Source organism: Hylobates moloch, unplaced genomic scaffold (genome assembly GCF_009828535.3).
Source record: "Hylobates moloch isolate HMO894 unplaced genomic scaffold, HMol_V3 SCAFFOLD_10, whole genome shotgun sequence".
NCBI lineage: Eukaryota > Metazoa > Chordata > Mammalia > Primates > Hylobatidae > Hylobates > Hylobates moloch.
Window position 1 is genome coordinate 8287632 of NW_026652285.1, and position 26909 is coordinate 8314540.

Below are 26909 nucleotides of genomic sequence, written 5' to 3' on the forward strand. Positions count from 1 at the left end.
TGTCCTTATAAATGCTTATTTTAAAAAGTCACACGGAAGGGAGTTTAAAAAAAAAAAAGCAAACAAACAAACCCTGGAAGATTGGAAGATGCAGCAGAGCCCCCTTGCTCCCGAAATAAAACTCCTGGTGGCTGTAACAGCAGCGGCAGTGCTACTCCCGACAGAAGTTTTCAGCTGTCACTTCTAACAGCTGAGCGCTTCCTAGGAGAGAAGCGACAGGCCGAGAAGAGAGGTGGTTGTGGGAGGTCTGAAGATTTAATACTTGAAATTCTAGACTCGAAGGGAAACCCTCCACACTTCACCTGCACTTACGGGACACCCAGCAAGAGCAGCCCCCGTCTCCCCAACACACGCTCACGCCACCCGCGCCCCGCCACACTCAAGTCCAACAGCTCGAGGAATCGACCACGCGCCCGTTCTCTTTCCCCCTTCAGATTGCTCGGGGCTGCGCTGACCTGGGGCTAAGGGTGCGACCTGCACCTGCGAGCCCCGCAGAGGCCTCACACCTAGGGCCATGACCGCCTCGCCCGCTCCCCTGTCTCGGGCCGCGCGACCCTCAGCTCCTCAGGAGCCCCCCTGGGTCTCCACGCTCTAGGACACACCGCGCTTCCTGCGCCCGCGCCGCCGCCCCGGCCCTGTCACCTCGGGCCCCCGGGGACCCCGGGCCTCACCCCCTCCTCCAGCTCATCCTCAGAGCCCGCGTCCTCTGGCTGGTCCAGGTCTATGTCAAACACTCCTGCCATGTCCTCAGCTTCCCTGTCTCGGAAGTCCGGCGCTGAGTAAAAGCCGTCCCGCCTCCTTCGTCGCCTCATGGGCCCGGACCCGCCGCAGCCACCACAGCCGCTGCCGCCATCACCGGCTGCTTAGGCTCAGTGCGTCTGCGCCTAGGCCCTAGACTGGCTCCTAAAGTTCAGCGTAGGAGCATGCGTACAGGGTTCCGTGAAGCCAAACAGTGGGCAGTGGACATGCGCAGAACTACCACCAGGATCCAGGTGCTGGCAGAAACATGCGCAAAACACCAGCCGAAGCCGCGCTTGGAGACTAGAGCATGCGCATTGTCAGCTAGAGCATTCGGTGGACAGTGAGCATGCGTACCATATCTGAAGTTCGTAAATTGAAATTGAACATGCGTAATTAATCTTTCTGAATAGGAAAAAATATATACACAACAAAACTCTCCGTTTATGGAACATGCGCATTCGTTCTTAGTAAGTTTTTCGTGTTGAAAGTGAGCATGCGCATGGTGAGTAGGTTGCTCCGAAGTTTGAACCGGAGAGAAGCGCTGGTCAGCGTCTGGCGGTGAGTCGGGTTACGTGTGGGGAACTCCTGGGGCCCGTGGGGAACGGGAGGCCTTTTGGCTTTGCTGTTTACTAGTTCTGTGGCCTTGGAAAAGTCAATAACCTTTCAGAGCCTCAGTTTCCTTATCTGCAAAATGAGGATAATAATATACCTACTTTGTCGGTTTGACATTTTAAGCACAGAGTCTGTCTCACAACCTACGGCTCGTTTCCAGTGCTGCATAGACCTGATGTGAAGTCTTTATCAAAAATTGTCTTTTCCTAGGTAAAAATAATGAGGACCTGCTCTAATGTTTCTTTTGCTTTCTTTCTTTTTTAAATGGAGACAGGGTCTCGCTGTGTTGCCCAGGCTGATCTGGAATCCCTGGGCTCAGGTGATCCTCCCGCCTCGGCCTCCCAAAGTACTGGGATTACAGGCATGAGCCATTGCGCCCGGTTAATATTTCATCTGGTTTTCTTTCTCCAAGCTGCATCTTTCTTGCTATCCTACCTGAGCTAAACACAAAATCTTTCTTAAAGGTCTTACTAAAGTTACCAGGCTAGACTAGTGGAGAAAGCGTAAGCCATTATTTAGAAGAGAGAAAATTAATGTTAATTGAATGTACAATGTTGAGCACACTTCTGTGTTCTACATGTTCATGTGGTGTGAAGGGTGGTACTGCTAATTTCTTCAATCAGCATTTGTTTTGTCTTGTTTTTATTTTTTTTAATTTTAATTTTTTTGTGTGTGTGAGACAGGAGGATGTCACTTTGTCACCCAGGCTGGAGTGCGGTAGCAAGATCTTGGCTCACTGCAGCCTCTACCTCCCAGGCTCAGGTGATCCTCCCACCTCAGCCTCCCGAGTAGCTGGGACTGCAGGCGTACACCACCACGCCAAGATAATGGTTGTATTTTTTGTACAAGCAGGGTTTTGTCATGTTGACCAGGTCTGGAACAGCCAGGCTCACGTGATCCTCCCAACTCAGCCTCCCAAAATGCTGGGATTACAGGTGTGAGCCACGCACCCAGCCTCTTTTTGCCTTTTATCACTCCTCAACTGAGGAGAATGTTTTGTTTTAAACGTATGTTTAGGAAAAAAGTGATTACAAATCAGATTTTGAAGACTATTGAGCTGTGTATGAATGGATTCAGGTACAGTAAATCACAAATCCCAAAACCACATAGAGAGTAAGAGAACTTCTTTGAATGACTAGCTCCTTAGACAACACAGCTGTTCTATCTCTAACAATATATACGTATGTAGCATTTTAAAATGACTTTTTGGGCCAGGCGCGGTGGCTCACGCCTGTAATCCCAGCACTTTGGGAGGCTGAAGTAGGTGGATCACAAGGTCAAGAGTTCAAGACCAACTTGGCCAACATGGTGAAACCCCATCTCTACTAAGAATACAAAAATTAGCCAGGCGTGGTGGCGCGTGCCTGTAATCCCAGCTACTCAGGAGGCTGAGGCAGGAGAATCACTTGAACCTGGGAGGCAGAGGTTGCAGTGAGCCGAGAGCATGCCACTGCATTCTAGCCTGGGTGACAAAACAAGACTCCGTCTCAGGGGAAAAAAAAAAAAAGACTTTTTATTGATGTATAATTAACATATATGGCATTTTATTTGTTCTTATTAGTAATGTAGTGGTTCTCAAAGCCTATTTTTTTCCGATTACAGGTTGTTTTTAGAGGTAATACACCTAGTTTGTGGCTCAGCATGTCAATTGTAACAGTGCAACTGGGTCAGTGTGGCAATCAGATTGGTTTTGAAGTTTTTGATGCTTTGCTTAGTGACTCACACAGTTCCCAGGGACTCTGCTCTAAGAGAGAAAATGAGGCATATCAAGCATCTTGCAAAGAAAGATTCTTCAGTGAGGAGGAGAATGGAGGTAGGTGTGGCCCACAGTCCTCTCCTTTACTCTGATATAACCAAACCCTTCAAAGCCAGGCCTTCCACATGGTTTTCAAACCCCATTCCTTCCCATCTCACTAGGGAATGACTTTGTTTTTGCTTTTCGTTTCTATGTTAATAATCTTTGGTTTTCCGGTGGCATTTTCCCTTCTACATGCTCAGATCTCACCAATTTAAAACCAACCAAACAAAACTCATCTATTGACTATAGCTTTCTCCTTCTTATCTCTTTGCCTTTCATCTAAGATTCTCAAAAGAGGACCCTGCTGGCCGGGCGCGGTGGCTCACGCCTGTAATCCCAGCACTTTGGGAGGCCGAGGCGAGTGGATCACAAGGTCAGGAGTTCAAGACCAGCCTGACCAACATGGTGAAACCCCATCTCTACTAAAAACACAAAAATTAGCTGGGCATGGTGGTGTGTGCCTGTAATCCCAGCTACTTGGGAGGTTGAGGCAGGAAAATCACTTGAACCCAGGAGGCAGAGGATGCAGTGAGCTGAGACCGTACCACTGCCCTTCAGCCTGGTGACAGAGCAAGACTCCATCTCCAAAAAAAAAAAAAAGGACCCTGTTTAACCACCTATGATCCTGCTTCTGCCCCCTCATAGCATCATTGAAGCTGCTCTAAGAAAAGTTTCCAGTGACCTCCGAATCACCAGATCCAACTACTGTTTTTCTTTTCTTTTTTTCTTTTTCTTGTAGAGACAGGTTCTTGCTACACTATGTTGCCCAAGCTGGAGTGTGGTGGCTATTCACAGGCCTCAGCCTCCTGAGTAGCTGGGACTACAGGCATGTGCCACCAAGCCCAACTAATTTTTTTGTATTTTTAGTAGAGATGGGGTTTTAGCATGTTGGTCAGGCTGGTCTCGAACTCCTGACCTCAAATGATCCGCCCACCTTGGCTTCCCAAAGTGCTGGGATTACAGGCGTTAGCCACTGTGCCCAGCCTCTCTTTCTTTTCTTAATTCACTTTACTTCTCTACTGCATTTGATAACAGTAACATATAAAAACTCTTTCCAGCAGGGCACAGTGGCTCACGCCTATAATCCCAGCACTTTGGGAGGCCGAGGCAGGCAGATCACTTGAGGTCAGGAGTTAGAGACCAGGCTGGCCAACAGGGTAAAACCCCGTCTCGACTAAAAATACAAAAATTAGCCGGACGTGGTGGCACATACCTGTAATCCCAGTTATTCGGGAGGCTGAGGCAGGAGAATCACTTGAACCCAGGAGGGGGGTTGCAGTGAGCCGAGATCTCGCCACTGCACTCCAGCCTGGGAAATAGAGCGAGATGCCGTCTCAAAAAAAAAAAAAAAAAAAAAAAAAAGGCCAGGCATGGTGGCTCATCCCTGTAATCCCAATACTTTGGGAGGCCGAGGCAGGTGAATCACCAGAGGTCAGGAGTTCAAGACCAGCCTGGCCAACGTGGTGAAACCCCATCTATACTAAAAATACAAAAATTAGCCAAGTGTAGTGGTGCGTACCTATAATCCCAGCTACTTGGGAGGCTGAGGGAGGAGAATCGCTTGAACCCAGGAGGCGGAGATTGCACCATTGCACTCCAGCCTAGGCGACAAGAGCAAAACTCCGTCTCAAAAAAAAAAAAAAAAAAAAGGCAAACAACTCTCTCCTTGAACCTCCTTCTCCTAGTCACCCCACTTTTCTTCTCCAGTTGTTGCATCTCCCCTGTCCTCACTTGCATAGTTCTTTCTGGGCAATTTCACTCTCATAGTTTGCTACATTTATTACACCTGTGACTTTCAGACCCCTAGCCCAGCCTCTTAAAAGCTCTAGACAGATTAGTGGATACCTCCACCTACATCTCTCATATGAACCTCAAACTCAACATCTCTATACCCAAGGCATTCATTATTGTTCCTTGTGCTCTTGCTGCATACATACCATCAAATAAGATCTGCTTATTTGACCTCCTATATATGCCTTGAAACTGTTCTTCCATTTCCACCTTCACTGACATTGCTTTAGTCTGGCTTTTGTTCTTTCTTACCTGGACTGTCTCAAGACACTCCTTTTAGGATTCCCTGCATGGAGTCTACTGTCTATCACATCCCTCCTCCACACTGCTGTGTTTAAAAAGACATCGGCCAGGCACAGTGGCTCATGCCTGTAATCCCAGCACTTTGGGAGGCCGAGGTAGGTGGATCACGAGGTCAGGAGATCGAGACCATCCTGGCTAACACGGTAAAATCCCGTCTCTACTAAAAATACAAAAAAATTAGCCAGACGTGGTGGCGGGCGCCTGTAGTCCCAGGTACTTGGGAGGCTGAGGCAGGAGAATGGTGTGAACCCAGGAGGCGGAGCTTGCAGTGAGCTAGGATTGTGCCACTGCACTCCAGCCTGGGGGACAGAGCGAGACTCCATCTCAAAAAAAAAAAAAAGACATGTAACAGCTGGCCACAGTGTCTCACTGTAATTCCAGTGTTTTGGGAGGCCAAGGTGGGAGGATTGCTTGAGGCCAGGAATTCAAGACCAGCCTGGGCAATAGAGCAAGATTCTGTGTCTACGGAATAAACGATAAAAATTAGTTAGGTGTAATGGCACACACCTGAAGTCCCAGCTACTTAGAAGGCCAAAGTGGGAGGATTGCTTGAGCTCAAGAGTTTGAGGCTACAGTGAATTATGATTGACAGACATCTATTACTCACCTGCTTGAAAATTTTTGGTGGTTTATCATGGCCTAAAAGATAAAGTTCAAGCTTTTCTAGCATTGCCTATAAAGATTTCCAAGATTGAGGCCTACCTGCTTTTCATCCCCATCCATCACTTCTACCCTCTCCTTCTCCATCCTCTGCTCCAACAATTCTGAGCTGGATGTTGTACCCATGGTATTTTGTACCCCTAAATATGATGTTCCTTTGGTGTGGATTTGTTTGGTCATATCATGTTGCAGATGTGTTTATCTTTCCCACAAGTCTTTTTTTTTTTTTTTGAGACAGAGTCTCACTCTTGCCCAAGCTGGAGCGCAGTGGTGTGATCGCAGCTTATTGCAACCTCTGCCTCCTAGGTTCAAGCAATTCTCGTGCCTCAGCCTCCTGAGTAGCTGAGATTACAGGCACACACCACCAAGTCTTGCCAATTTTGTCTTTTTGTTTTTTGCTTTGAGACAGTGTTTTGCTTTTATTGCTCAGGCTGGAGTGCAATGGCGCAATCTTGGCTCACTGCAACCTCTGCCTCCCAGGATCAAGCGATTCTCCTGCCTCAGCCTCCTGAGTAGCTGGGATTACAGGAGCCTGCCACCACGCCCAGCTAAGTTTTTGTGTTTTTAGTAGAGTTAGGGTTTCACCATGTTGGCCAGTCTGGTTTTGAACTCCTGACCTCAGGTGATCCGCCCGCCTCGGCCTCCCAAAGTGCTGGGATTACAGGTGTGAGCCACCGCACCTGGCCAATTTTGTATTTTTAGTAGAGTCGGGGTTTCACCATGATGGCCAGGCTGGTCTCCAATTCCTGGCCTCAAGTGATCCACCTGCCTCAGCCTCCCAAAGTGCTGGGATTACAGGCATGAGCCACCACACCCAGCCTCCCACCTGCCCTTTCTAAGGCTAGTTTGATGTCTTCATCTCTGTATTCCCAGCACAGTCCATGGTGCATCATAAGCATGCAGCATATGTTTGTAGACCTGACCCAGGTATTCTTTTTTTTTTTTTTTTTTTGAGACAGAATCTCACTCTGTCGCCCAGTCTAGAGTGCAGTGGTGCAACCTTGGCTCAGTGCACCCTCTGCCTCCCAGGTTCAAGCAGTTCTCCTGCCTCAGCCTCCCGAGTAGCTGAGATTACAGGCACATGCCATCATGCTGGCTAATCTGACCCAGGTACTCTTTTAGGCCCACACTAATTCAGCCTGCTTAGCAAATGCTGGGCTTGGTATACATCCGCATATGCCTGCTGCTGCCCACTGGGACTTCTAAGCAGTATGACAGATCTTTCTATCCGCAACCTCTGGATTTTTTTTTTTTTTTTGGGATTTGGACACTTATGCTCTGAGTTACCCAAATAAGACATAATAAATCTTTTTTTCTTTTGATGTTTTTGGGTTTTTTTTCCCCTCTAGTTCCAATTGCCCGGGCTGTTCTTGTTGACATGGAACCCAAAGTTATCAATCAAACGCTGTCAAAGGCTGCCCAGTCTGGCCAATGGAAATATGGTCAACATGCGTGCTTCTGTCAAAAACAAGGTTCTGGAAACAACTGGGCATATGGGTAAGAATAATTTCTTGTGATTTCAGTTTAGTGACAGCTACACAGTGGATTAATAGATAGCGAAGTTAGAACTGTACAGTTGATATACCAAGCACATAATCTTGAAATTGCTGTTTTAGATTTAGAATTTTATTTTACCAGCCAGGCGCGGTGGCTCAAGCCTGTAATCCCAGCACTTCGGGAGGCCAAGGCGGGCAGATCACGAGGTCAGGAGATCGAGACCATCCTGGCTAACACGGTGAAACCCCGTCTCTACTAAAAAAATACAAAAAAAATTAACCAGGTGTGGTGTCAGGCGCCTGTAGTCCCAGCCACTCGGGAGGCTGAGGCAGGAGAATGGCGTGAACCCGGGAGGCAGCGCTTGCAGTGAGCCGAGATTGTGCCACTACATTCCAGCCTGGGCGACAGAGCAAGACTCCGTCTCAAAAAAAAAAAAAAAAAAAGAAAAAAAGAATTTTATTTTACCCAGAAGAAACTCTCATTCCATGCCTATGTCTGTCCTTAAGGTACAGGTAATGTTGAAATCAAGGATCTCTTTTAGCAGGGTTTTCCATCTTCCTCACTGTCATGCTGCAAACTAACTTACCAATGTAATGTCCATATCTGGCAGATATCTCGATGATAGAGAATACTACAAGACAGTAGTTCCCAAACTTTGCTGCACATTAGAATTTCCTGAGGTTCTTTGGAAAAGTCCTGATGCCTAGGGCTCACTTTGAGAGATTCTGATTTTTTTTTTTTTTTTTTTTTTAACCACAGCACTGAGTTTTATTAGGGATTTCATTAAGGTTAAATTTCTAGGAATGAAGGAATCCTAGTTAGAGGGCACAAAAGCCCACGAAGCCTCCTCAGATCTCATAGTGAACCACCGACTCAGGTTCTTTGGAGGGATCGCCGCCTCGTTCCAGGTACAGATTATTGTAAGGATACTCTTTGGTCCCACAGGCTGGTAGACAGGGTACATGTCCCCCACCCAGAACATGAATATCATGAAAGCCATGAAGCCGAACAGCTGCATACACATGACATTCCAAGAAACAGGTGTGGGGGACGTATTCCTGGTATACATGTCTAGGTGCCAGTGCATCGGTTCACCCCAGTTCAATCTCAGGTCCGGCTGGTCCCAGCTATACCATGGCTCCCTCTCATGCTATGAGCGGTCAGGGAGCTTTGGGTAGTCGCCATACCCCATGCCATCATCCGGGCAAGGCTCATAGTCTCCCACACACATGTTATACTTCTTGAGGGCGGTGGCCCGTCCTTTTGGGGTCCTAGGATAAGACCCTGGGAGCATGTCATTGGTCATGCGGGAGGCTGTCTGTGCGCCCAGCAGCACCACGTTCCGGGATGCCCTTTGCAGCCACTGGACTCCCAGGACCCTGGCCCTGGCCACTGCCGTCTTCACCTTCACGTTTCCCTTCTGCTGAGATTCTAATTTAAGTGGTTTGCGGTAAAGTCCTGATGTTGGGTTTTTGGTGTTTTTTTTTTTTTAAGAGACAGAGTCTTGTTCTGTCACCCAGGCTGGAGTACAGTGGCATGATCTTGACTCAGTGCAACCTCCATCTCCTGGGTTCAAGCAATTATCCTGCCTCAGCCTCCTGAGTAACTGAGACTACGGGCGTGCGCCGCTATGCGCAGCTAATTTTTGTATTTTTTTAGTAGAGATGAGGATTCACCATGTTACCCAGACTGGTCTGGAACTCCTGGCCTCCAGTGAGCCACCTGCCTCGGCCTCCCAAAGTGCTGAGATTACAGGTATGAGCCACTGTGCCCGGCCTGATGTTGGGATTTTTTTTTTTTTTTTTTTTTTTTGAGATGGAGTCTCACTCTGTCACCCAGGCCGTAGTGCAGTGGCTCGATCTCAGCTCACTGCAACCTCTGCCTCGCAGGTTCAAGTGATTCTCTTGCCTCAGCTTCCTGAGTAGCTGGGATTACAGGTGCCCGCGACCACTCCCAGCTAATTTTTGTATTTTTTAGTAGAGATGGGGTTTCACCAGTTTGGCCAGGCTGGTCTGGAACCCTTGACCTCAGGTGATCCACCTGCCTCAGCCTCCCAAAGTGCTGGGATTACAGGCATGAGCCACCGCGCCTGGCCTGATGTTGGGATTTTTTAAAGGTCCCTAGGTGACCTTAATGTGCAGCAAATTTTTTTTTTTTTTAGACAAGCGTCTCGCTCTGTTGCCCAGGTTGGAGTGCAGTGGTGCGATTTCAGCTCACTGCAACCTCTGCCTCCTGGGTTCAAGTGATTCTCCTGCCTCAGCCTCCCAAGTAGCTAGGACTACAGGCATATGGCACCACACCCGGCTAATTTTTGTATTTTTAGTAGATACTGGATTTCACTATATTGGCCAGGCTGCTCTCAAACTCCTAACTTCAAGTGATCCACCCGCCTCCGCCTCCCAAAGTGCTAGGATTACAGGCATGAGCCACCGTGCCCAGCCATGTGCAGCACAGTTTGAGAACCACTGTTTCAGGACTGTTGTTAGAAATATTAAATATTATACTGTATCATAAACTTGTAGAACTACCTGGTATTGAAAGCCCCAGGTAAAGGAATGACCACTACTCACACCTGTAATCCCAGCACTTTGAGAGGCCAAGGCAGGAGGATCACTTGAGCCCAGGAGTTCAAGTCCACCCTAGGCGACAAAGGGAGGGCTTGTCGCTACGAAAAAATTTTAAAAAGAAATTAGCCAGGTGAGGCCAGGCACAGTGGCTCATGCCTGTAATCCCAACACTTTGGGAGGCCAAGGTGGATCACTTGACGTCAGGAGTTGGTCAGCCTGGCCAACATGATGAAACCCCATCTCTACTAAAAATACAAAAATTAGGCCTGTCGCAGTGGCTCACGCCTGTCATCCCAGCGCTTTGCGAGGCCGAGGTGGGCAGATCATCTGAGGAAAGGAGTTTGAGACCAGCCTGGCCAACATGGTAAAACTCTGTCTCAACTAAAAAATAGAAAAAATTAGCTGGGCGTGGTAGTGGCTGCCATCCCAGCTACTCGGGAGGCTGAGGCAGGAGAATCGCTTGAACCCAGAAGGCAGAGGTTGCAGTGAGCCAAGGTCACACCATTGCGCTCCAGCCTGGGCAACAAGAACAAAACTCCATCTCAAAAAACATTAAAAAAAAAAAAAAGGTGGGTGTGGTGGCCTGTGCCTGTGGCCTTAGCTCCTTGGGAGGCTGAGGCAGAAGAATCACTTGAACCTGGGAGGCAGAGGTTGTAGTGAGCCGAGATCGTGCCACTGCACTCCAGCTTGGGCAACAGAGTGAGACTCTGCCTCAAAAAAAAGAATTTAGCCGGGCGGCTGGGTATGGTGGCTCTCGCCTGTGATCCCAGCAGTTTGGGAGGCCAAGGCGGGTGGATCACTTGAGGTCAGGAGTTTGAGACCAGCCTGGCCAACATGGTGAAACCCTGCCTTTACTAAAAATACAAAAATTAGCTGGGCATGGTGGCCTGTGCCTGTGGTCCCAGCTACTCAGGAAGCTAAGGCAGGAGAATCACTTGAACCCAAGTGGCAGAGGTTGCAGTGAGTAGAGATCATGCCACAGCACTCCAGCCTGGGCAACAGGGCAAGACTGCATCTCAAAAAAAAAAGAAAGAAATTAGCCAGGGATGGTTGCATGTTCTTGTAGTTCTAGGTACTTGGGAGGCTGAGATGGGATAATTTTTTGAGCCTGAGAGGTCAAGGCAAGGCTGCAGTGAGCTGTGATTTTGCCACTGCACTTCACATTTCACTCCAGCCTGGGTGACGGAGTAAGACCCTAACTCAAAAAGGAAAAAAGACGTGGGATGGGGGGTGCCAGGCGCCATGGCTAATACCTGTAATCCCAACACTTTGGGAGGCTGAAGTGGGCAGATCACTTGAGGTCAGGAGTTTGAAACCAGCCTGGCCAACATGGTGAAACCCTGTCTGTACTAAAAATACAAAAATTAGCTGGGTGTGGTGGTGCGCACCTGTAATCCTAGCTACTCAGGAGACTGAGGTGGGAGAATCACTTGAACCTGGGAGGCGGAGGTTGCAGTGAGCCGAAATGGTGCCACTGCACCCCAGCCTGGGCAACAGAGCGAGACTCCATCTCAAAAAACACAAAAACAAAAACAAAAAAAATAAAAAAGGAGAAAATGAATAGCCTACAAAAGAGAGCTTTTGGAGGAAGATTAAAAGAAGTTGCTCACTGGGCACAGTGGCTCATGCCTGTAATTCCAGCACTTTGGGAGACTGAGGCAGGAGAATTGCTTGAGGCCAGGAGTTCACAACCAGCCTCGGCAGTATAGTGAGACCCTGTTTACAAAAAAAAAAAAAAAGTTGCTAATGGGTACAAAAATACAGTTAGATAGAAGGAATACACTCTAGTATTCAATAATACAGTTAGGAAATTATAGTTAACAATAATTTATTGTATATATCAAAATAGTAGAAGCGGCCAGGCACAGTGGTTCACACCTGTAATCTTAGCACTTTGGGAGGTCGAGGCAGGCTGATCACCTGAGTTCAGGAGTTTGAGACCAGCCTGGCCAACATGGTGAAACCCCGTCTCTACTAAAAATACAAAAATTAGCCTGGTGTGGTTCGGACACCTGTAATCCCAGCTACTCAGGAGACTGAGGCAAGGGAATCGCTTGAACCCGGGAGGGGGAGTGAGCCGAGATCGTGCCATTGTACTCCAGCCCTGGTGACAAGCGAAACTGTCTCAGAAAAAAAAAAAAAGATAAAGAGAAGAATTGTAATGTTCCCAACACATAGAAAAAATAAATGTTTGAGGTGATATATATCCAGTTTACCGTGATTTGATCATTACACATGTATACACATATCCAAATATCACATGTGCCCCCAAAATAAGTACAACTATGAAAACCCCAAATATTAAAGTATCTGATTAAAACCTCAAAAATAAAGAGAACTTTCTATACTCTGTAAATTCCCTCTACTGGCAGTCGTGTTTGCCTGTTAACCCATTTATGCCAGAGGTTGCAATTTTTTAAATTTTTGCATGAGTGAAAAATCCAACCTTATCAATGACCTTGAGCAATAGGATATAAATAACTCCCACATGCTTAGTGTTCCAGTAATGGAACACTGGGCATAAGTGGGTTAAATATATTCAACTTATGTATTTAAAATTTTGTCAGTCAGTGTACCTGTACCTTTCATGAGAGTTCCTTCACTTCCGTAGTTTTGAAAAAACCTCTCTATCCTGTATCTTTCTCTCTGCATTACGTATCTGTGGTTAAATTGAAAAGTGTTTGTGTTTGTTTCTTTTGCCATTGCATAGTTATTCTGTTCATGGACCCAGGCATGAAGAATCTATAATGAACCTAATCCGGAAGGAAGTGGAGAAATGTGACTCTTTCAGTGGTTTTTTCATCATAATGAGTATGGCTGGGGGCACGGGATCAGGAATAGGAGCTTTCGTTACACAGAATTTACAAGATCAGTACTCAAACTCATTGAAAATGAATCAGATTATTTGGCCTTATGGAACTGGTGAGGTATGGACATGTTAATTGAAAAGTTTATGTTTTATGTTCTTTGCAATAGAAATAAATGTGGGTAAAAGATTGCTCTCACCGGCCGGGCATGGTGGCTCACGCCTGTAATCCCAGTGCTTTGGGGGGCCGAGGTGGGCAGATCACGAGGTCAGGAGATTGAGACCATCCTGGCTAACATGGTGAAACCCGTCTCTACTAAAAATACAAAAAATTAGCCAGGCGTGGTGGCGGGCACCTGTAGTCCCAGCTACTCGGGAGGCTGAGGCAGGAGAATGGCATGAACCCATGAGGCGGAGCTTGCAGTGGGCCGAGATCGTGCCACTGTACTCCAGCCTGGGCAATAGAGCGAGACTCTGTCTCAAAATAAATAAATAAAAATAAAGATTGCTGTCACCCTTACATTGGAAATGTTAAGTTATGGCTTCCAGAATGGTTATATAATATGGTACTTTCATGAGTACCATATTATATATGGTGTATGTATATATATATCTTCCCTTAAACTTTTCCAAACAGATGAGGTATCCTTGCTTTTAAAAATTTCAGAGAGGCCGGGTACAGTGGCTCACGCCTGTAATCCCAGCACTTTGGGAGGCCAAGGCAGGTAGATCATGAGGTCAAGGGATCGAGACCATCCTGGCCAACATGGTGAAACCCCATCTCTACTAAAAATACAAAAATTAGCTGGGCATGGTGGCGCGGGCCTGTAGTCTCAGCTACTCAGGAGGTTGAGGCAGGAGATTCTCTTGAACTTGGGAGGCAGAGGCTGCAGCAAGCCGATGTCCCACCACTGCACTCTAGCCTGGTGATAGAGCGAGACTCCATCTCAAAAAAGAAATTTTTTTAAGAGAATGGCTGGGCGCAGTGGCTCACACCTGTAATCCCAGCACTTTGGGAGGCTGAGGCGGGTGGATCACTGAGGTCAGAAGTTCCAGATCACCCTGGCCAACATGGAGAAACACCATCTCTACTAGAAATACAATTATTAGCTGGGTGTGGTGGCACACACCTGTAGTCCCAGGTACTCAGAGGCTGAGGCAGGAGAATCTCTTGAACCCGGGAGGCAGAGGTTCCAGTGAGCTGAGATCAAGCCACTACACTCCAGCCTGGGCAACAAGAGCAAGACTCCCGTCTTAAAAAAAAAAAAATTTTTTTCAGAGAATGGCCAGGTGCCAGGGTGGGCTCACGTCTGTAATCCCAGCACTTTGGGAGGCTGAGGGTGGGCAGATCACTTGAGGCCAGGGGTTCGAGACCAGCCTGGCCAACATGGCGAAACCCCATCTCTACTAAAAATACAAAACTTAGCCAGGTATTTTGGCTCCTGCCTGTTGTCCCAGCTACTCGGGAGGCTGAGGCAGGAGAATCGCTTGAACCTGTGAAGCAGAGGTTGCATTGAGCCTAGATCATGTCACTGCACTCCAGCCTGGGCCACAGAGCGAGATTGTCTCAAAAAAAAAGTCAGAGAAGATGATTGTGCTTCTCTCAGGAATCGATTCCTGAGAATATCTCTCTCACTCTAGTATATAAAGCAGACACTTTGACCTCATGTTGGGATTCATGGTGCCATTGCCACCTTCAAGTAATTTTTATTTCTTTCCATTGGGAGAAAATTTCTTTTTTTTTTTTTTTTTTTTTTTTTGAGACAGAATTTTTCTCTTGTTGCCCAGGCTGGAGTGCAATGGCACGATCTTGGCTCACCGCAACCTCCGCCTCCCGGGTTCAAGTGATTCTCCTGCATCAGCCTCCCAAGTAGCTGGGATTACAGGCATGCACCACCATACTCGGCTAATTTTGTATTTTTAGTAGAGGCGGGATTTTTCCATGTTGGTCAGGCTGGTCTTGAACTCTCAACATCAGGTGATCCACCCACCTCAGCCCCCCAAAGTGCTGGGATTACAGGCGTGAGCCACTGCGTCCAGCTTGAAAATTTCTATATAAGCCAATTTCCTGTTGATCAACCTAGTTGAAGAAACAAATCAGGTGAGACAAGCCACTATAGGAAATGAAATAGGAAATAAGTATGATAATAATGGCCAATTTTTGTTGTGCCCCTACAAGGCATTGTTCTAAGTGTTTAACTTGTATTATATCATTAATCCTTACAGTTCTAGGAAGCCATTACAAATGAGGAAACTGGCTGGGCACGGTGGCTCATGCCTATAATCCCAGCACTTGAGGAAGACAAGGCGGGTGGATCACTTGAGGCCAGGAGTTTGAGACCAGCCTGGCCAACATGGTGAAACCTTGTCTCTACTAAAAACACAAAAATTAGCTGGGCATGGTGGCACAAGCCTGTAATTCCAGCTGCTCAGGGAGCTGAGACACAAGAATCTCAAACCAGGAGGCCGAGGTTGCAGTGAGCAGAGATGGTGCCACTGTACTCCAGCCTGGCGACAGAATGAGTCTCTATCTCAAAAAAAAAAGAAAAAAAAGAAAAAAAAAAAAAAAAAGAAACTGAGCATAGAGAGATTAAAAAACTTGTCCAAGGTCATACAGCTAGAAAGTGACAGAGCCCTGATTTGAACCCAGCCAGGATGCCTTGAGAATCTGTAACCATTATTCTCTCCTACCTTTCTTTTTTCTGACCTTTTCCTCTCCAGGTTATTGTTCAAAACTACAACTCCATTTTGACACTTTCTCACTTGTACCGATCTTCAGATGCCCTCCTTATTCATGAGAATGATGCCATCCATAAGATCTGTGCAAAACTGATGAATATCAAGCAGATCTCCTTTAGTGATATCAATCAAGTCCTCGCACATCAGCTGGGAAGTGTGTTCCAGCCTACTTATTCTGCAGAAAGCTCATTTCACTACAGACGAAATCCACTAGGTATTTGTCCCTCTATACGTTAATTATAGGAAAGCCTTATGTTCTGAAAGCTTCAAAGTTTATTCTTTCTGTCTCCTCCTCTGCCTGAAGATACACTGAAGTCTTGCTCATCTCAAAACCCTTTCTTCACATCTGCTAGTTCTCTGAACTGTCTTATTGAAAAACTTTGAGAAGTTGCTAAAGGGCAGTGGGTATCCACTGCTCTTCTTCAGGATGCTTTCTCTCTCTCTTTTCTTTTTTTTTTTTTTTATTTTTTTGAGATAGAGTCTTGCTCTGTTGCCCAGGCTGCAGTGCAGTGGTGCGATCTTGACTCACTGCAACCTCCACCTCCTGGGTTCAAGCAATTTTTCTATCTCAGCCTCCTGAGTAGCTGGGACTACACTACAGGCATGTGCTACCATGCCCAGCTGATTTTTGTATTTTTTGTAGAAATGGAGTTTCACCATGTTGGCCAGGCTGGTCTCAAATTCCTGACCTCAAATGATCTGCCCGCCTTGGCCTCCCAAAGTATTGGGATTACAGGCGTGAGCCACTGCATTCAGCCCTAGCCTTTTCTTAAGTACAGCAGCCAGACTGAACTCTGGCTTTGCAGTTTTTAAAAGCATAAGTCAGATCCTGTTGCTCCCCTTTTCAGAACCTTACTGAGGTTTCCCGTCTCATCCAGAGTTGTCAGTGTGGGCGTCAGCATTGTGTTTGGTGATTGGGAATTCAAAGAGGTCCGAGTCTGCCGTGTGGCATGACTTTCCGTAGTTGTGCTCTGACAGAGAAGGTGAGGAGTGGGGTTGGCCCAAGACTGGGATTTTGCCAGAAAGAGGAAGACTGATTGATTGAAAGGCAGGTGCTCCATGGATTAAGGTCTCAAGGAGGTTTAAGAATGGTTAAGGTGGCCAGGCGTGGTGGCTCACGCCTGTATCCCAGCACGTTCGTTGGGAGGCTGAGGAGGGTGGATCACCTGAGGTCAGAAGTTTGAGACCAGCCTGGCCAATATGGTGAAACCCCAGCTCTACAGAAAATACAAAAATTAGCCAGGCGTGGTGGTGGGTACCTGTAATCCCAGCTACTCAGAAGACAGGCAGGAGAATTGCTTGAACCCGGGAGGCAGAGGTTGCAGTCAGCTGAGATTGCACCACTGCGCTCCTGCCTGGGCAACAGCGAGACTCCATTTAAAAAAAAAAAAAAAAAAAAAATGGTTAAGGTAAGAGTAGCTGAACAAGAAAGCTGGAAGGGAGAACAGATTGCAACAATTAATGATTCATGCATTGGCTGGGCACCATGGCTCACTTCTGTAATCCCAGTGCTTTAGGAGGCCAGGGTGGGAAGATCGCTTGAGGCCAGGAGTTCGAAGCCAGCCTGGGCAGCATAGCAAGACCTCATCTCCACTAAGAATTTAAAAAGTGGCCGGGTGTGGTGGCTCATGCCTGTAATCCCAGCACTTTGGGAGGCCAAGATGGGCAGATCACCTGAGGTTGGGAGTTCGAGACTAGCCTAACTAACATGGCGAAACCCTGTCTCTACTAAAAAAAAATACAAAATTAGCCAGGCATGGTGGCACATGCCTGTAATCCCAGCTACTTGGGAGGCTGAGGCAGGAGAATTGCTTGAACCTGGGAGGTGGAGGTTGCAGTGAGCCGAGGTCACGCCGTTGCACTCCAGCCTGAGCAATAAGAGCGAAACTCCATCTCAAAAAAAAAAAAAAAAAAACAGTTAGGCATGGTGGTGCGCCTCTGTAATCTCAGCTACTAGGGAAGCTGAAGTGGGACTATTGCTTAAGCTCGGGAGTTCGAGGTTGCAGAGCTTTGATTGTGCCACTGCACACCAGTCTGGACAACAGAACAAAACACTGTCTAAAAAGAAAAAAAAAGAATTCATGCCTTAGTGCTCAGGAATTATTTTCTGACTATTGTATATTTACTTGTGCTATGCAATAGAATTCAACTCTAGGTATTTTACAGAAAAGAATTCTACATTTAGAGGACACTCCGTTAGCACAAGCCCGCCTGTGTAGCATCTTATAGATGTTTGTGTCAAAATTTGTTCTTTTCTTTAGGATGTACGTTATGAGTTTGTACCCAGTATTATAAAGTTTGTTTCATATTATGGTAATATATTTTTCCCTATCCTCAAGGTATTTTCTATAAACATATGAGACAGCTGTCAATGTAAAGGAAATTAGCTTTTCTCCTTAATTCTATTTCATTGTAAATACAAGTTTCTAAAGATAGGCACATTCCAATCTTAAGGAATATCTAATCTTGTCTTCTTTCCAAATAGAGTTTCATGTTAACTTTTTTTTTTTTTTTGAGATGGAGTCTCCCTTTGTTGCCAAGGCTGGAGTGCGATGCACTGCAACCTCTGCCTGCCAGGTTCAAGCGATTCTCCTGCCTCAGCCTCCCAAGCAGCTGGGATTATAGGTGCCCGCCACAACGCCCGGCTAATTTTCATATTTTTAATAGAAACAGTGTTTCACCGTGTTGGCCAGGCTGGTCTTAAACTCCTGACCTCATGATCTGCCTACCTAGGCCTCCGAAAGTGCTGGGATTACAGGCGTGAGCCACTGTGCCTGGCTCATATTAACTTTCATGTTAACAGGGTTTGATTATCACCTAACCAGATATGGTACGTAAAAATCTAGTAATATTCCTAAAAGAGTATTTAGTAGGGTGGGTGCGGTGGCTCACGCCTGTAATCCCAGTACTTTGGGAGGCCAAGGCAGGTGGATCATGAGATCAGGGGATCCAGACCATCCTGGCCACTATAGTGAAACCTCATCTCTACTAAAGTACAAAAAGTTAGCTGGGCGTGGTGGTACGTGCCTGTAGTCTCAGCTACTCGGGAGGCTGAGACGGGAATCGCTTGATCGTGGGAGGCAGAGGTTGCAGTGAGCCGAGATCACACCACTGCACTCCAGCCTGGCGACAGAACAAGACTCCATCCCAAAAACAAACAAAAAAAGAATATAACAATATTTAGTGAACATAGAATGACAAGAAAAGCATATCAGTTCTCATGTTTACTTTGTTTTCCTGGAGTTTACCTAAATATTTCATTCACATTTCCAGTTATTCAGCTTCTAAATTGTAGTTTGCTTTTTGGCAAAGTGTATTTTCTCACTCATGCTCAAGTCGGTGCTAAAATGAAGCAAAGAGGTGGTGTGTAATAGACATTGTTTCTGAAATTGTATTTATATTAAAGATTAAATAATTCTGGTCTGAGAAGAGAAAAAAACATTTGGCCCAGAAAACCTTCAAATCATGCTTATATATAGACCATTGGCAACAATGTAGAATAAAAAAAAATTAGTTCAGATTTTTTTTTTCTTTACAGGAGACTTAATGGAGCATTTAGTTCCCCATCCTGAATTCAAGATGCTGAGTGTTCGTAACATTCCTCACATGTCTGAGAATTCATTGGCATACAGCACATTTACTTGGGCTGGCCTCCTCAAGCACTTGAGACAGATGCTCATTTCTAATGCGAAGATGGAAGAAGGTAAAGAGTAGTCCAAAAATATGCAGCCCACAAGCTGGAAAAAATGTCCATCCTGGAGTCTCAATATAAACTGGCTTGGACCAGTTTAAATAATGGTCTCTTCTTCTGGCTAGAGAGACTCCAGCAGAAACTCACCAGGACATCCTAGGAGGGTTTCTTAATCACTTCACAGTTTCATTACCAAAAGACATTTCAAATGAGTGCCAGATATTTTTTTAATTTTTTATTTTATTTTAATCAAAGTAATAAATGAACATAGTTTTAAAAATCAAGTAGCCAAAACTCATTTAAATATATACGTAAATCCATACATTGCACTGTATTTAAGTTATATCTCAATTTTTTTTTTTTTTTTTTGAGACTGAGTCTTGCTCTGTCGCCCAGGCTGGAGTGCAGTGGCGCGATCTCAGCTCACTGCAACCTCTGCCTCCCGGGTTCACACCATTCTCCTGCCTCAGCCTCCCGAGTAGCTGGGACTACAGGTGCCCACCACCACGCCTGGCTAATTTTTTGTATTTTTAGTAGAGACGGGGTTTCACAGTGTTCGCCAGGATGGTCTCGATCTCCTGACCTCGTGATCCGCCCGTCTCGGCCTCCCAAAGTGCTGGGATTACAGGAGTGAGCCACCGTGCCTGGCCAATTATATCTCAGTTTTTTATTTTTTATTTTTTTATTTTATTTTATTTTCTGAGATGGAATCTCGCTCTGTCATCCAGGCTGGAGTGCAGTGGCACGCTCTTGGCTCACTGCAACCTCTGCCTCCTGGATTCAAGCAGTTCTTCTGCCTCAGCCTCCCAAGTAACTGGGATTACAGGCGTGTGCTACCATGCCTGGCTAATTTTTTTGTATTTTTAGTAGAGACGAGGTTTCACCATATTGGCCAGGCTGGTCTCGAACTCCTGACCTTGTGATCCACCCACCTCGACCTCCCAAAGTGCTGGGATTACAGGCGTGAGCCACCGCGCCCAGCCTATATCTCAGTTTTTTAAAAGGTCAAGTAATGGGCCAGGTATGGTGGCTCATACCTGTAATCGTAGCACTTTGGGAGGCCAAGGCAGGAGAAGCGTTTGATCTCAGGAGTTCGAGACCAGTCTGGGCAACATGGCAAAATCCCATCTCTACAAGAAATATAAAAAATTATCTGGACATGGTGACATGGGCCTGTATTCCCAGCAACTTGGGAGGCTGAGGTGGAAGGATCACCTGAGCCCAGGAGGTCAAAGCTGTAGTGAGCTGTGATCACACAACTGCACTTCAGCCTGGGTAACAGAGTGAGACCCTTTCTCAAAAAAAAAAAAAAAAAAAACTTAAGTAATCTCTGATATGAATTTATGACAAGGAAAAACAGCAATCCTACACCTCCCCATTACACAGATGAAACTACTTTCAACGTCTTTAGCTATTTCATCTACAATTTGCCTCCATAGTTATAAATGTCTTACTTATATTGTTATCTCTTGCATTCCTAGTGTGAAAATTGAGAATTGGGCTGGGCGCAGTAGCTCACGCCTGTAATCCCAGCACTTTGGCAGGTTGAGGTGGGTGGATCACCTGAGGTCAGGAGTTCAAGACCAGCCTGGCCAACATGGCGAAACCCCTTCTTTACTAAAAATACAAAAAAAATAGCTGGGCGTGGTGGCAGTCGCCTGTAATTCCAGCTACTCGGGAAGCTGAGGCAGGAGAATTGCTTGAACCCGGGAGGCAGAGGTTACAGTGAGCTAAGATAGTGCCATTGCATTCCAGCCTGGGTGGTAAGAGTGAAACTCCATCTCAAAAAAAAAAAAAAAAAAAAAAAGAAAATTGAGAATTGAATCATCTTACACCCCCTCTACACACACACACACACACACACACACACACATATCCATATATATACTGACACATATGTGCACACTCACACACATACTCACACATACAAACACTCACATTTACCTTCATTCTTCTTCCTTCTAACATACTTGGGAGTTAGATCAGTTTTCAATGTTTGTATTACTTTTGCTATGTAAATATTATTCAGAGTAGAGCCTTGAACTGTGTACATAGATTTTTTGTGTGTGTGTATAATTTATTTTTCTCTCCTGGAGTTGTTAATCATTATATTTATTCAGTTGATGTTCTCTGTACCTATTACCAATTTATCCTGAAACTTTCCTGTAAAAAAATGAATCCCTTCTCAGATGTGGTGGCTCACACCTGTAATCTCAGCTCTTTGGGAGGCTAAGGCAGGAGGATCGCTTGAGGCCAGAAGTTCAAAACTAGCTTGAGCAACAAAGCAAGACCCCATCTCTAAAAAAATAATTTAAAAAAATTAGCTGGCCCTGCACGGTGGCTCACGCCTGTTATCCCAGCACTTTGGGAGGCCGAGGTGGACAAGGTCAGGAGATCGAGACCATCCTGGTTAACACGGATGTGGTAGAAACCCCATCTCTACTAAAAATACAAAAAATTAGCCAGGCGTGATGTCACACACTTGTAATCCCAGCTACCCAAGAGGCTGAGGCAGGAGAATCGCTTGAACCCGGGAGGCAGAGGTTGCAGCGAGCTGAGATCACGCCCCTGCTCTCCAGCCTGGGCAACAGAGCGAGACTCTGTCTCAAAAAAGTAATAATAATAATAATTAGCTGGGCATAGTGGTATGCACCTGTAGTCCTAGCTACTTGGGAGGGTGAGGCAGGAGAATCCCTTGAAACAAGGGGTTTGAGTTTAAAATGAGCTATGATCATGCCACTGCACTCCAGCCTGGGCAACAGAGCAAAACCCTGTCTCAAAAATTAAAAAAAAGAATTCTTTCTCAATATGTTTAAACCCATCAGGTAAGCGATTACTTCCATTATCTGCTTAGAGACATCCTTCTGGAAGGCCTTTATCTTCCCATTCCATCCTGGACTGACTGCTCTCTAGGCTTGATAAGCAGCCAGACCTGGCATCTCTGCTTGCCTCATCCTGATTTATATCTGTACCTCCTAGATTTCAAATCTGCTTTCTTGATTTATTCCCTCGTATTGATGGACTATACCTTTCAGGAGCTCCCTAAGAAAGAGTACAAGGAAAGTAAAGTGTTTGAGGCTACAAATATCTTCATTCTGGCCAGGTGGGATGGCTCACACCTGTAATCCCAGCACTTTGGGAGGCCGAGGCAGGTGGAACACGAGGTCAGGAGATCGAGACCATCCTGGCTAACATGGTGAAACCCCATCTCTACTAAAAATACAAAAAATAGCCAGGCATGGTGGCGGGCGCCTGTAGTCCCAGCTACTCAGGAGGCTAAGGCAGGAGAATCGCTTGAACTTGGGAGGCGGAGGGAAGTTGCAGTGAGCCAAGATCATGTCACTGCACTCCAGCCTCCGCGACAGAGCGAGACCCCGTCTCAAAAATAAATAAATATCATAATTCTGTTCTGCCATTGCATTCGAATGATAGTTTGGCCAGGGATAGGATTCTATGTTGGAAATCATTTTCTTTTTACTGAGTATTTCGAAGGCATTGCTCTATCATCTTCTCACTGCAGCGTTGCTGTTGAGAAGTCTCAGGTTGTTCTGATTCCCAGTCCTATTTTGTTATCTCTTGAAGCTTTTAGGATTTTCTCTTTGTCCCCAGCATTCTGAAAGTACTTGACGTGGGTCTTTGGTTTATCTCAGTAGAAGGTAAGCTTTATTTAATCTGTTTGGTTTTCTGTTGCATCTTTGGAGCCTGGAACAATAAACGCTCAGTGATTATTTGCTGAGTTAGTTGCTCTGGGCACTGAATGGACCCTTATGGACATTGCAGACTTGTGTGGGTTTCACAGTAAGGTGATCTGCCTGGCCATTTTATTGCTGTACTTCCAAATATCATACTCAGCGTGTCTTATCTCTTGATCAGTTGCTTCCTCCTTCATCTCTTTCCTGAAGGCATAAGCCTGGCTGCCAGCCTTTTCAGAGCTGGACGAGGGAGACATAGACTGTTACACTTTCCTGCGAAAGCTGCTACTTCGTGACCTGATTTTCCAAAGGTTCTCTACAGGGCTGTGCCTGGTGTCACTGAGGCCAGAGCCTCCCAGGTTTAGCCTTTTCACAGCAGAAACCTCCTTCTAGAGTTGAAGAGCGTACTCTTCCTACTGCAGGGAATGGGGAAGGAGCTCTCACTGCTTCGCAAATAGATTTTTGGTTAATCCTCTTGTTTTTTTCCACTTTGATTTTTTTTTTTTTTTTTTTTTTTTGAGATGGAGTCACACTCTGTCGCCCAAGATGATGCAATGGCATCATCTTGGCTCACTGCAACCTCCACCTCCCAGGTTCAGGTGATCCTCCTACCTTAGCCTTCCAAGTAGCTGGGATTACCAATGTATGAATGTGTGCCACCGCGCCTAGCTAATTTTTGTATTTTTAGTAGAGATGGGGTTGTATCATGTTGGCCAGGCTGGTCTCGAGCTCCTGACCTCAAGTGATCCACCTGCCTCAAATTCCCAAAGTGCTGAGATTACAGACATAAGCCACCGTGTCCAGCTTTTTTTCACTTTGAAAAGTGTCTGGTCTACTTCCAGGACCTCAATTGTGGGCAAAATTTTTAGTTTTTTCTTGTTGTGCAGTCAGTAAACATTTGCTCTCCAGCTTCCAAAATTTTGTTGCTGTTATATTCTCTCCTGTTCCCTTTTTTCTTGTTTATGCTTATCCTTTTATTGATTAAGCAGGATCTGGGGAGAGAGTGGCAGGAAGCTGATAGGCTCAGTCTGTCGTGTGTAACTGGAAATCACTACTAGGTATTAATAGCATATATTATACCACAAATTAAGTTAGGCTTTTATACTATGAGAGCAGATTTTCTCAACATTTATTTGTAATATCTTACGGATTTTAGATTATAGTGCCAGAGGTTTGGAGATAAGTAGAAAGTTTACATGTAAATGTAGTGCTTCCTGAATTTTTTGGCCATAGCACCTGTTTTTCGAGCAATACCTGTTAATACCACAAGGAACACAATGTTCCTTAGAGTCATGTGAGACGTGCTGCTCTGAGCTCTCTTAGGTCAATAAACCACAGTTTGCTGAGTTCCCATGTGGAACTTCTAGGGTGTCAACATTTTTTCTTTTTTCTTTTTTTTTTGGGGTGGGGGGATGGAATCTCACTCTGTCACCCAGGCTGGAGTGCAGTGGTGCGATCTTGGCTCACTGCAACCTCTGCCTCCCAGTTGAAGCGATTCTTTTGCCTCAGCCTCCCGAATAGCTGGGACTATAGGTGCGCACCACCATGTCCGTCTAATTTTTGTATTTTTTTAGGACAGACGGGGTTTTACCATATTGGCCAGGCTGGTCTTGAACTCCTGACCTTGTAATTCGCCTGGCTTGGCCTCCCAAAGTTCTGGGATTATAGGCATGAGCCACCATGCCCGGCCAGGTGTCAACATTTTTTCACAGTTGTATAGTTTGAACATATAAATGTTTTCATACACATGTATGAATAGTATATGAATAAATATATATATATGGCACAAACCAGGTTGAAGGATCTAGTTTTATAACTCTTCATATATTCTCTGCTCTGTGGGAAGATTTTGTTTTGTTTTGTTTTGTTTTCGAGATGGGGTTTCACTCTGTCACGTAGGCTGGAGTGCAGTGGCGCAATCATAGCTCGATGCAGCCTCAAACTCCTGGGCTCAAGTGATCCGCCTATCGCAGCTTCCTATAGCTAGGACTACAGGTGTGTACCACCATAAGTGACTAATTTTGTTATTTATTTATTTATTTATTTTATTATTATTATTTTTTGAGATGGAGTCTTGCTCTGTCGCCAGGCTGGAGTGCAGTGGCGCAATATTGGCTGACTGCAACCTCCGCCTCCTGGGTTCAAGCGATTCCCCTGCCTCAGCCTCCTGAGTAGCTGGGACTACAGGCATGTGCCACCACACCCAGCTAATTTTTGTATTTTTAGTAGAGACGGGGTTTCACCATGTTGGCCAGGATGGTCTCGATCTCTTGAACTCGTGATCCCCCACCTCGGCCTCCCAAAGTGCTGGGATTACAGGCATGAGCCACTGCACCCGGCCTAATTTTGTTATTTCTTTTATTTTTGTAGAGATGGGGTCTGACTATGTTGCCCAGGCTAGTCTTGAACTCCTGGTTTCAAGTGATCCCTCCACCTCAACTTCTCAAAGTGCTGGGATTACAGGCATGAGCCACCGCGCCTGGCCTCTACGTAAAGATTTACCCTGTTTCTCTCACCATCAGTATCTGTTTCTGCGTGTTCTACCATTAGGGAGAATACGTGATCCAGGAAGGAGCAAGGCGGAAGTTAATGCCTTTTTTTTTTTTTTTTTTTTTTTGACATGGAGTCTCACTCTGTTGCCCAGGGTGGAGTGCAGTGGCACGATCTTAGCTCACTGCAGCCTCTGCCTCCTGGGTTCAAACGGTTCTCCTGCCTCAGCCTCCCAAGTAGCTGAGATTACAGGTGCCTGCCACCACGCCCGGCTAATTTTTTTTTTTGTATTTTTAGTGGAGATGGGGTTTCACCATTTTGGCCAGGCTAGTCTCGAACTCCTCACCTCAAGTGATCCGCCTACCTCAGCCTCCCAAAGTGCTAGGATTACAGGCATAAGCCACCATGCCCAGCCTTGAAGTTAACGCCTTTTGTGACTTTTTGTGATGTTATTTCTGCAACATCCTTTTGGTTAAGGTCAGCCCTCTCCAGTGTGAGAGCGTACTGCCGAAGGGCTTGAGTACCAGGAAGCAAAGATGATTGGGGTCACGTTGGAGGCTGACTGCTGTTCTCTGCGCTGTCCCTAAGGCATGTCCTCCCACGTGCACAGTACACTCCTCCCCTCCCAAAGCCCGCAAAAGTTACATCCCATTAGCACATCGGTCCAAAATCTTATCCTCCAAAAACAGCGTGGATTTATACTCCCCAAGTGAGATTTCTTGCACCGTGACCCAGGCTGGAGTGCAGTGGCGCTATCGAGGCTCACTGCAGCCTCGACCTCCTGGGCTTAGGCATTCTTCCCACTCAGTTTCTCAAGTAGCTGGGACTATGGGTGCATGCCACAGATGCCAGACTAATTGTTGTATTTTTTTAAGAAGCAGAGTCCACTATTTTGTGCAGGCTGGTCTCGAACTCCTGGACTCAAGAGATCCTCCCAGCGCAGCCTACCAAACTGCTGGGATTACAGGCATGAGCCACCACACCCATCCTAAGATTTCTTGAGTATAGCCCTTTGAGTACAGTTTTTTGCCTCAACAAAGTCTAGTGGAGTAGGCATAGGAGAATTGGTAGACCGTCCCTTTTAAACAGGAGAAATGATGCCTATAGTCCCAGCTACATCGGAGGATAAGGCAGGAGGATCATTTGAGCCCAGGAGTTCAAGGCTGCAGTGAGGTATGATCACACCTGTGAATAGCCACTGCACTCCAGCCTGGGTGACATAGCGAGAGACCCTGTCCAAAAAAAAACTAAAATACACATACCACAAGACCGTTTTTCTCCTCTTATTCAAAGCCATTTATAAAATCTCTTGCTTTTGGGCTGGGTGCAGTGGCTCACGCCCGTAATCCCAGCATTTTGGGAGGCTGAGGCAGGCAGATCATTCTAGGTCAGGAGTTCGAGACCAGCCTGGCCAACATGGTGAAACCCCATCTCTACTAAAAAATACAAACAAATTAGCTGGGCGTGATGGCACACACCTGTAATCCTGTGTACCCGGCTACTGGGGGAGACTGACGCAGGA

The 26909-nt window shown here is 46.1% G+C and overlaps 2 protein-coding genes and 1 pseudogene across 12 annotated transcripts in view; 1 reads left to right on the forward strand and 2 right to left on the reverse strand.

Moving 5' to 3' along the window:
* Positions 1-881, reverse strand: part of RPS6KB1 (ribosomal protein S6 kinase B1) — a 59680-nt gene extending 58799 nt beyond the window's left edge. For 5 of the 6 annotated variants that reach the window (XR_009215107.1, XR_004249687.2, XM_032162889.2 and 2 more), the window contains exon 1: positions 672-881. Coding sequence is in view for 3 of the 6 variants with exons in the window: in XM_032162889.2 (XP_032018780.1) it covers positions 672-812 (141 nt within the window). In the remaining 3 variants the exon portion in view is untranslated. Of the gene's footprint in view, positions 1-72; positions 180-671 lie in introns of those variants that run through there. The other variant, XM_058444892.1, reaches the window with a different exon arrangement.
* A 209-nt stretch (positions 882-1090) lies between these two features.
* The window catches only part of TUBD1 (tubulin delta 1), a 32898-nt gene continuing 7079 nt past the window's right edge, over positions 1091-26909 (forward strand). Inside the window, exons 1-6 of one of the 6 annotated variants that reach the window (XM_032162895.2) lie at positions 1091-1299; positions 2956-3166; positions 7255-7402; positions 12680-12896; positions 15497-15728; positions 19053-19217. In XM_032162895.2, the coding sequence (XP_032018786.1) occupies positions 2995-3166; positions 7255-7402; positions 12680-12896; positions 15497-15728; positions 19053-19217 (934 nt within the window). In that variant the 5' untranslated portion in view covers positions 1091-1299; positions 2956-2994. Of the gene's footprint in view, positions 1300-2955; positions 3167-7254; positions 7403-12679; positions 12897-15496; positions 15729-19052; positions 19218-26909 lie in introns of those variants that run through there. The other 5 variants (XM_032162896.2, XM_032162897.2, XM_032162899.2 and 2 more) reach the window with 5 other exon arrangements.
* LOC116474451 (NADH dehydrogenase [ubiquinone] 1 beta subcomplex subunit 8, mitochondrial-like) lies at positions 7859-8857 on the reverse strand (annotated as a pseudogene).